Here is an 11,065-nt window from a genome sequence, read left to right as displayed (position 1 = left end):
TAAGGAAGAGAGATGTGAGGAGATGTGGGACTGCTTGTGAGAGACCCCCAATGAATTAGAGGAGGAGTTCTATATTTGAATGATAAAAGGAAGTGAGTTAGCAATTTGAGTGGTTTCAAAAAGGAATCATGCTGGCTTGGAAAAGTCCCTAGTGCTGCTTCATTTATTTGTTCAATGTTTCATTAGCAATACCAATGACATAGTAAGACTTTTGCTCCTTCAGACTTGTCATTTTGCTTCTCTTGTATTTTTCTTCTATCATATTTGGCTTAAATACCATCTCGTTCTACTACTCCCATCCCTCCATCCCTCCCCAAGCTTTTTCGCTGATACCTGCTAAAAGGCTCCATATCTGATATTAACCTAAAACTTCCTTGATTCCTTAAAGTGAGTTATTCATTAACAGAACCTAAATTACTAGTTGTTAGGCAAATCTAATTCTTTCCAACTACGGATCTGCTCAGAGAAATCTGTAAATCTACTGTAGAAATAAGCGAAGCTTTGTGCCAATTGTTAGGTCTAAGCAGAAGTTTGAGAGAGGGAGGAGAAGTTACTCATTTGCCCGATTCCTCACGGTGAGTCCACGGGGAGGGAATGAAGCGCACCGCTGGCTTGACAAGCGGCGCGCGGAGAGGCGCGGCCACAGCCCACAGGACGGGCCGGGGCTGCAGGGCTGCCTCTGAGCATGGTCATGGGTCCCCGCCGAAGTGCTCTAAAGATCAAGCTTTTTGCCTTCTATTTCCTATGACGGCCAGAGTTTCCTGTACTAAGAGGTATGGCTGTCTCCTTTCCAGTCCTTTTGTTCAGCAAAAACAAAAGCTAATTAAAGTAAATGTCAGAAGCTGCAGCGAGGAGGCAAGGAACGGGGCTAGGGGAGTAGAGCTGAGGAACTTCCAGGGGCTGGCTGCTTATGCAGATAAAGTGCATTTGGGAGCTGTGGGTCTAGCCATGCCTGCCTGCATTTCAGTTATTAGGGCAAAAAAGCCACTTCTCTGTGGGTTATTAAAACATGTCTCTAGGCCTCAGAACCAGAAAGCTGTGCTTCTAGATTCATATTATGTGCATTTTTGTTTTACTCTGTAATAGTCTAATCTCATTTCTGTTTCATACTTTTGTTTATCTCAAGAAATATTTTGCAACCAGCGAAGAAACTGGCCTTTTGTATGATTTTTGACGAAAATTAAATACTGTAGCATCATTGCCGTCAGTGGGTTGGACAGAGTAACCATTATTGTTTGTTGTTACTGCTGTTTTTTTCCTTTGATATTTCAGATCTCTTACAAATCATAATTGAATACAACCACTTTTTTGTTCTTTCAGACACGTATTTAAATTGCTGTAGTAATCAACCATTGGATTCAATGACATTTATATATTTTTTCAATTTAAAGAATAGAAAAAATACTCAGGAGATTATGTGAATTGGTCATATAGCTGTTTAATACATTTTTAACCTTGAATTTTTGTTATAGTTTGAGTATGTTTTCTGGAAAAATAAACCCACAGAATTTGAATTCAGATTATTTTTTAGCAAGATTTATATCATTTCAGGGCAAACATGACCTGCAAAATCAAAATTTACAGGAGAAAATGAATATATAATGAAATTATTATGACAAGTCACAAAATTCTTAGCTTTAAAGTTTAAGCCTTGAAAATAACTATCTCATTCTCCTTGAAGGAAAATGTTTCTTTCTGTGTTTTGATAAGTTGAAATATATATTCAAAATTAATTAGATGTTTTGAGCTCTTGCCTCAATAGGCCACCAAATCTATTTCTTTAAGCTTGCCACAAACTTAGACTGTATGAGTTCTAGCAAAAAGTCTGAGGGCTGAGTCCTTTAGCATCATTTGGAATAACCCAGCCTCAGAGGCTTTCAGTAGAAGTGAAGTGCAGCAACACACCACAGCAGAGGAAACTGAGAGACATCCAGGGAACAATAGACATCTTGTGGAAAGGGCTGAAATGTATGCGGCCAATTCCCATGGGAACGCCTGTAGTCCTTTCACACTGTGTGAAAAAGATGCTCCTTCAAAAGAATCTTTAATCCTTTCTTTCAAGGGAAAATCTATCTGAGAACTTTATTTTAAAGTTTCTAGAACCCAAATGAGTCTAAGTTAGTCAATGGGCATTTTTATTCACGTGAATAAAATGAAAATGTTTTGATGCAGGTAAATAAAATATTGCTATTCTAGAATTTTCTGAAGTGAGGAAACCAGGGCCTATCCTAACCTAAGTTGGAAGCTAGAAGCTGAATTCTTTAGCATAAACTGGCTTCTTAATTCTGATGATTGTAATCCTTCCCCCCAAGAACTTTAGTTTTTACAAGTGGTATCCCAGTAGTGGGAAAATTAAGTCCTCTGGTTCATACATATTTTCATTTAGCAGAATCTACAAATGTGTAATAGAGTAAGCCACCAATATTCTATTAGAGTACACTGGATGTGGGTCACCTTGAAAAGTCGTAAAGAAAGTAGCTGGTGCCCTGGTGGGGCACACCCTTCTCATTAATAAACATGGGAGCTAGTACTGCACTTACATGGAAAGCTCTGGTATTTGGATTACCCAGTCACAAAAAGTCTGAGATACATCGTTTTCTAGTCCATTTCTGCTCTGTAAAAAAATTCACTGTTATTGTTGAGCCTTGGTGAGGGTAGGATCACAGTAAGGCTATCTCTCCAGGGAACAAGATAAAGTTGCCCAAAAATCAACAGGGACACATTCAAGATAGTGAAGTTTACAGATGAAAAATGATCTACCCAGGTTTAAGACTGAGGAAAAGAACAACTAAGATATAAATATGGCACAAATGGAAAAGACCTATGCATCTTTAATGCAGTGAACTCAGTTTACTTAGCAGTACAGTAGTGTATTAGCTTTTAAAAGGTATGACATGAGGCTATGTTAACAGGGGAATGACCTATAATAATAACCATAATAACACTGTTAAGGGTGTGATTGCTGTCACTTATTTTAGGGTTTCTATACGCCAGGCTCTGTGTTAGTAAATCTCCCAACAACCCATACCATAATCCTCCAGTGCAAATGAGGAACCTGAGGGTAAGGGAACCTAATTAATCTGCCCAAGTTTACACTGCAGGCAGAGCTGAGATTGGAAGCTAGTTGTGTCCAGGTTCCCACGCTCTTACTACTCTGCTCCTCATACTGGAGTCCTATAGAGAGTGTCCAATCAAGGACCCTACACTTTCTTCAAAATGTAAGAAAACTGGATAAAATAGAGGGATAAAAACCAGTAATAATGAATAGAGGATAATGAGGAAAGGCTAAAGAAATATAGTGTATTTCATTAAAAGGGAAGACTTCATTAGTATCTTATAAATCAGAAAATACTAATGAAAGAATGCACCTACTCATGGATGGCTGGATTCTACATTTTTATAAAGGAACTCTTCAAGGGAACAGTCCTCTGTATGTGGAGGCATAAAAATACGATGGATCACCAAGTGTCTAGGAAGATTTATGAGGTCATTCTCTTAAGCAAATGAGCTGATTTAATTGTGGCCACCCTGAATGCACACCTTTGTGGGCAGCACTCTCCAGGAGACATTCACAGCGTCCACATCTAGTGAACATGAAGATGGATTACCTGGAGGACAGCCACCTGTCCAATCTGCCAGTGGAAAGATGGTCTGATGACAATAGATCTACCACAGGAACAGAAAAATGAGGGGTAGGGAAGAATACAGTTTAAAAACATGGTTTTATAAATGCCCTGTCAACTGTTTAAACAATAAAGAAAGACCCTTTTTCTCCATTAGAGTGTCAATAGATTAAGCAGGATAAATATTTGCTGGGTGTTGCTGCAATACTTAAAAGTACAAATTCAACATGTCTGGTCCACATGGATTTTTATGAAGAACTTCCCAGCAAACAGCATGTTTGTGAAGTTTGTCCCATTTATTAGCAACTTTCTGCATCTTTAAACTTTCAACAATGTTAATCTAGAGGCTGAGCAAGGGGATAGTTTCTTTAGGAGCTGTGACTCTTACTGGACAGTGTTTCAAATACATATGTGAAATCTTGTGGGAGAGGGAAGTGTTAATTCAGCAACAGTTCTCTCTTCTTCCCGTGGGGCTTTGTGAGATGGCTCCCTGTAGCCTTTCCATTCACCTGCTGGAGTTCCTGGTGAAAGCTGTGTTTCCTGCATGGCTTACCCCACCCGCACCCCCATTCTTCCCTGGGAAAGTATAGATTTTCACGAACACAAGGAGTTTTGTTTTCTCTGTTAAAAACAACTCTCCTTTACTGGAGCAGGCTTTGTGTTTCACCCCAGGAAACAGAGGGTTTCACTCAGAGGTAACTCTCTGCTGGGTGAGGTGCAGCCTGTCACCTGACCGGGCTCTGGAGCTGCCCGTGGCATCAGGCTGCATTCCTTGAATTCTTCCACCCGGCACCAGCACCACAATGAACAACTTCAGGTTCACTGAGCTGAGTGGATTCCACTCTCTGTGCCCTTGGAGTCTGCTGCCTGAATCTCCTGCCCAGTCTCAAACCAGCTGAGTACAGTGCGCCTTTGAGGAGTAGTACACAGGTAAACTGAGTCTGCAGGGGACAGCCGTGACTCCCTGAAATGTGCCCTGCTTGGTGCGGAGTCATTTCTCTTTTTGTGGTTTCTGTTTCTCCTTACAGAAAGTTAACTTGACAGCCAATACCTGGTTTAAAAAAAACAAAACAAGAACAAAAAACAAAACTAAATAATGAAAAGGTGGTCCTCAGATTAGAATTTTTTAAAGATTAGGGAAAGAAATTATAAGGGACACAAATTAAAGTGGGGAGTAAGAAAGAATTTTATGTCAGGTTTTTTTTTTTTATAGTACCAAAAGTATGAGATTTGGAGTCTGACCTACCTGGATGTGAATCTTGGCTGTTTGTGTAACCTCAGGTATGATACTTGACCTCCCAGGTCCTGTTTCCTTTTTGGTAATAATATCTATCAAGTATTTGAGCGTGTGCATATATGTGCATGTGTGTGCACATGTATGCTTGTGTGTATATGTATGTATGTATATAGGCCACAGGACTATGACAATTATAAGGGTAGGGAATTTCTCAGAAGATGAGATAGAATTTGATCTAGCTCTGACCTTCTGTGCTATTGTGGAAAAACCAGCAGGAGAAGCAAAACACCTGAGCAAAACATTGATGCGAGCTGCTGGAAAATAGCTAACATGTCTTGCCAATCCTTATCTAGGAACAGATGTGCAGCATGGGGGCCACTCATTAAATGAGAGCTGGTGAGAAGGGAGGTAGCTCAATAATAACTATCCCACACAGTCATGTATGTGACTATACAAAGCCCTGAGCGCACTTTGTCTCGGGAGACCAACTGCCTTCGATCCTAACTCTGCAACTTGCCCTCTAATGCCTCTGGGCCAGTGGTTACTTCCCCTCTGATCATCAGTTTTTTATTGCATGGAACTGTGGTGAGAATTAAGTGACTCTACTTGGGAAGCACTCAGAGAAATGCCTGACACAAGCCAAACACTAAATATCAGCTGTTGGTGTCATTATTTTCAAAAGGCTCTTTTATGCATTATCAACTCTGCTATTCAAAGTGTCCCAGTGGGATAGACTAGGTGTCCATTAGTCCCGTTTTGCAGATTAAGACAACCAAGTCTCAGGGAAAGGAAAGCATGAACTAAAGTTCCCACAACCACTGCGTGGCCAAGCTGGGACTTGAATCCCAGTCTCCAGACAAGCTGCTGATTTAGTACGTACTCAGCACATGTGCAAGCGGCAAATAAAACCTGTAAAAATCTTACCGATTCTGAAAGGTGCTGCTTAAACACCATTTCCTCCACAAGCCATTCCTTATCCTTTTCTCCTAGGAGTGGCCTCTCTGTCCTTTATACTTCCCCAAACTTCTTTTTATAGTACCCAGGGTACTTTTCTCTTGGTTGTCCACATGTCGTAGAAGGTTTGGTGCAAGTCTCATTTCTCCCTATGGCATTCCTAGATTTGCAAAAGTTTTCCTGTATGGCTGTGTGTTGAACAACTTGGTGTTCCTACTAAGTGCCCAGAGAAATGTTTTGTGGGTGATGGGCCCTCAAGAGTAACAGGTGAAGTTGGAAGCATGAATGTGGGGCTACATACCAAGTGTCACGTAAGCATGGAGTATGAAAAAGGAGCCCCGGGAAACCCTGGGGATGCTCCTCTTTGCCAGCAAGTATTTCTCTGCTTGAAGCTCCTGAGCTAATGTGTCTAGGGCAGCTGAATCTGCTTCATGAAGTGCCAGATATTGTCCAGCAAGCTGACTGGTCAAGGCGAAGTCGTTTCCATCCAATTTTCCTGAATACAATTTCACTGCAGAGATTCAGAGATTCTGTCACTGCAAATATCTGAGACTGGGGGAAGAATATGTTAAGAGAAAAATTCGGGAAAATACTGCCATAATTTTTTTTGTAGATAATTGTAATTCATCCTTCCATATCTGCCAGAGTGCAAACTACTTTGTCGTACCCTCACTCTGCCCTTCCTCTACCCGCTGAAATCTTACCACCCTCCTTTCCTCTTCCTCTAAGCTCCATTTCCTTGTAACTCCCTGCCCTCTGGTTGGCCTGAATTCCAGGGCATAGATGGGCAAGGATGCAGGGTCAGTGTAGGAGGGAAAAGGAATTCATTTTCTTGCTTCATGACCCTACCCATGCCTTCATCCCTAAATGTTAATAATGTTCTGAGCACCTCTACTCTTAACAGTAGCCTCACATTTTACATGGAGTTAATATGTCATAGCAGTTGTGAACTTGGAGCCTAACACTGGGTTCACATCCCAGTTCTCCAGCTTACTAGCTATGTGGCTTCGGCAAGTTATTTAACTGCCTCAGTTTCCTCATTTTAAATGGGGGTGATATATCTTCATATAGTTATTATAAGGATTAAATGAGTTAATATTTGCAAAGTGTCTATGCCTGGCACATAGATAAGGGTATGTAAGTATCAGGCATCACATTACAAAAGCTGGTAGATAGTACAAAAATTGCATATGGGCCAATACTGCTCTTGAAATCCCTAAAATGACCCACGACTTGCACCATTTGGAATACTACAAGTAGCCTATTTGGTTGAATGCCTGATGAAAGATTTGGCTTGTGTTTAGAGACCATGTTATGTGGAGGGTATGTATCGTTAAATTTGAAAATTGCATTCAGCACAGCTATGGCTCAGAAGAGAGGTCTGAAACTGCCCAGGGAAAAAACAGACTCCCCTTCCGCTTTTCACATGCATTCTGGGGAACACATTCAGAGTGAAATGCTAAGCAGAATTGCCTATTGCTTATAGTAAATAACTAACTCTTGACTCTATGTGAGCATGTGGCTGCATTTGTAAGTTACCTCCATGTATGAAGTAATTTTCACTCCACTGTAAACTCTGAGGAAAGCCCACTGACCTGAAATCAGGAGAACAGCTCTGCCACAGCTACTATGGGACCTCGGAGAAGTGATTAAACCTCCCTGGCCATTAAATGATGACAGAGGTCTCTGCCAGTGTAAATGGTCTGTGATTTTATTAGGCCCAGAAGGGAGCTGCTGAGAATAACCAGATATCTAGCTTGTGCCATTGCCCTACTCTCTGTGGACTGTGAATTGGATAAGAAGTATAGTGGAACTTTATTATTTCAATTGTGGGAATAGAGGGAGGATCTCCTGATCTCAAAGCCCTCTTCCTTAGCCTGCATGCCAATGCTATCACATTCAATTTCAGTGTTCGAATTCAAGTTCATGCCGGGTGCAGTGGTTCACGCCTGTAATCCTAGCATTCTGGTAGGTCAAGGCAGGAGGATGGCTTGAGGTTAGAAGTTCGAGACCAGCCTGAGCAAAAGCAAGACCTCGTCTCTACTAAAAATAGAAAAATTAGCTGGGTGTGGTGGCATGTACCTGTAATCCCAGCTATTTGGGAGGCTGATGCAGGAAAATCACTTGAACCCAGGACTTTGAGGTTGCTGTGAGCTAGGCTGATGCCACGGCACTCTAGCCCAGGTGACAGAGCAAGATTCTGTCTCAAAAAAAAAAAAAAAAGAATTCAAGTTCATGTTTATGTTCGGTAGAGATTTATCTAATTCCATATTCCTAGGCAGCATCCCTTATTCCGTTGCTACTTCATTAGAGAGTACATGGGAGTAGAGTAAGCATCAGGATAACCTTTTACACTTGGCTGGGGGACTTCTATTGCCAATACAGCAAGTTCTAAAAAGAAAGAAAGTTTCTAGAAAAGCCCCAAGCCATGGATCTAGATGTTTCCTATACTCTTTCCTTTCATTCCCCCTTTCTGTTTGATTTCCATGAGAATCTGTCTGGGGAAAATCTGGCAAGTGTTGTGCATGTTTGTTGCTTATCTGCTTGTTTTCTTATGGCATGGAGAAAAGGATGCAGAAAAGAGAACACAGGAGAAAAATAAGTATGGGGCTCATGAGGTTTTTTAAGGTTCAAATTAAATTCTGAAGAAACTTAATACTTTCTGACAGGAGATTTGAGACAAAACTAAGGAAAGAGCTCATTTGAAGATCATCCAGCCAAGATCCGGTATTCTGTGAACATGTTTCTAAGTATCTTTTTTTTTTTTCCTTCTTTCTTTCTCTGCTGGGCACCAAGTTCATAGTCTGAGCTCATGCCATACTGCCAATGGCTATATTATGTCATTTGTTTCCCTTGCAGAGGGTGTCAATGAAGACCTCAAAGTCTGGAGAAAAATGACCCTTTTCATGGAATACAAAGTAAACCTCTTGCCATGTGTTTTTGCCTTCCTGACCTCTGATAACTGAAACACATGGCCCTGGATCTGTAGAAAGTCAACTAATCAAATTCCTCCACATCATGCATCAACTGTTCAGACTTGTTTTGGGACAAAAAGATCTTTCACGAGCTGGAGACCTCTTCTCCTTAGATGACTCTGAAATTGAAGACAGCCTGACAGAAGCTTTGGAGCAAATTAAAATAATTAGCTCATCTTCAGTAAGTAAACTGGTTTATAGACTAGATCCCTGAAATGACCTATCTTAGAGCCAAAGGTTGATATATATATCCCCGGGAAAGGAGCTTTGCAGGGGAAAGAGGAGTGACCACTAATACTGGTCTCTCTTAACTCTGCTCTGTGGTTTAGTTGGCATCTAAAAAATAACACCAGGGAAGCTGTTGGTTTAGGGGGCAGTTAGGCTACCTTTTGCCCACTCACAGAGACAAGGACTCTGGAAATTGCAGACCAGAATGGAATTCTCACAAAAATATTATTAAGGGACTATTTTTACATCCTTGAAATGACATGGAGAGGAGAGGGAGTAAATTCAGGGAAAGCAGACCTGCCGAGCTGCACAAGAGCGTCAGTAAACAGAGCAGGGTGTGTGGTGGAGGCTGAATAATGAAAGAAGGCAGGATGACACCTCCTGCCACGCAGGTAATATGAGACAAGGACAACGAGATCGCTCTGCTGCCAGAAGTGACAGTTGCCCAGGGCTTGATAACGCTGATTCTGTTTCCTTCTGTATTGCCTCTATTTTTTATCTTTCCTTTGCTCCTTTTCCTACCCCCTCCCTCCATTTAATTCCAGTTATCCATTATTAGTCCCCAGTATGATCAGACAGATTTAAAACCGCCATCAATCCTCCTATTCCTTTGCTTCTCCTCAACGTCGAGATTACGAAAGCACCTTCCAAAGGGCATGGATGTGGAGTGCCCAGCATGGTTTGATGTTGACCTTCTTGGTTGTACTTAGACCCTCCCTGAAATTGGCTCCACTTCAAAGGCCTAAGCCACCAGGCATCCTCTTACATCCTCCAAGTTCAACAGCATTTGCCAGCACTTGGCACAGACACCCACTGGGAAGAGGAAATTGGCAGGACCTAAGCCATAAAATACTGAATTGGCAAATGTGTACATATTTCAGAGATAACAGCTCTCTTCCATGTTACAGAGAAGAGATGTTTAAAAGGCATACAGGCAACCAGTGCAACCTCCTCTTCAAGCCTGTTAGCGTGTTCTCTTGGTGGCTGCTGTCAAAATGCCACATTCCCCAGTGACCAATGAAGTCACTCTTCTTTTCTGCCCAAACACTCTTCTCTTCCCAGGTAATGTTCTCAACAGCAGTTACATGTCCACATTTTTTCCAGAACATTAATCAACTTAGACTCAAAACACAAATTTTTCTGGTACATTTCCACTTTTTCGGTAGGGTTTTTGTGCTGTTTCCAGCAGCCCCTTCCTTCATACTCCTCTGCAAATAAATTGGCTAAAAATGCGACTGATTTTCATCTTCCTAACAGGAAAAAAACCAAAAAATATCTAAGTTCCCTAAAACCTATTTCCACTAGAGGTCACTAGTGGCCAGTGATTTCTTTTGTTTCCTTCCTTAGTTGTTTTGCCTCACAGGTGTGACAGTCAGAGTTTAGGACTGGTGAGTTCTGTTCTGTGTCGGCACTGGTTAACTATTCAGGCTGGCAGGTCCCTTGTGATTAGGAGCATTGTCCATCCACGGCCTCCAATCAGCCTCCCACTTGGCCAGCAGGGCTGGAAAGCCAGGAGCTCACGCATCTTCTTCCTCTGCTAACTTCTATCACATCTTACTTCTTCCATTTCTCTATCTAAACCATGGCATAGAGTAGAAGAAAGACGGGAACTTCTTTTTTTTTTTTTTTTTTTGAGACAGAGTCTCACTCTGTTGCCCAGGCTAGAGTGCCGTGGCGTCAGCCTAGCTCACAGCAACCTCAAACTCCTGGGCTCAAGCAATCCTCCTGTCTTAGCCTTCCGAGTAGCTGGGACTACAGGCACGTGCCACCATGCCTGGCTAATTTTTTCTGTATACATTTTTAGTTGTCCAGCTAATTTCTTTCTATTTTTTAGTAGAGACGGGATCTCACTCTTGCTCAGGCTGGTTTTGAACTCCTGAGCTCAGATGATCCTCCCACCTCAGCCTCCCAGAGTGCTAGGTTTATAGGCGTGAGGCAAAGTGCCTGGCCGGTAACTTCTAATTTAGATATATTCAGTTTGAGTGACCAATACCAGCAGCTCCTTATCTTCCTTTTCTGATTAGTACACTGAACCACCATGCCTACTC

The 11,065-nt window shown here is 41.8% G+C and overlaps 1 protein-coding gene across 7 annotated transcripts in view; it reads left to right on the top strand.

Annotated features, from left to right (window-relative positions):
• The first annotated feature begins 420 nt into the window (after positions 1-420).
• The window catches only part of VEPH1 (ventricular zone expressed PH domain containing 1), a 211,061-nt gene continuing 200,416 nt past the window's right edge, over positions 421-11,065 (top strand). For 5 of the 7 annotated variants that reach the window (XM_045539534.1, XM_045539538.1, XM_045539540.1 and 2 more), the window contains exons 1-2: positions 620-773; positions 8,674-8,970. In XM_045539534.1, coding sequence (XP_045395490.1) covers positions 8,833-8,970 — 138 coding nt within the window. In that variant the 5' untranslated portion in view covers positions 620-773; positions 8,674-8,832. Of the gene's footprint in view, positions 576-619; positions 774-4,836; positions 4,905-8,673; positions 8,971-11,065 lie in introns of those variants that run through there. The other 2 variants (XM_045539536.1, XM_045539535.1) reach the window with 2 other exon arrangements.

Source organism: Lemur catta, chromosome 1 (genome assembly GCF_020740605.2).
Source record: "Lemur catta isolate mLemCat1 chromosome 1, mLemCat1.pri, whole genome shotgun sequence".
Taxonomy (NCBI): Eukaryota; Metazoa; Chordata; class Mammalia; order Primates; family Lemuridae; genus Lemur; species Lemur catta.
The sequence above is the reverse complement of the archived record's forward strand: the minus strand, read 5'-3'. Positions and strand labels throughout refer to the sequence as shown.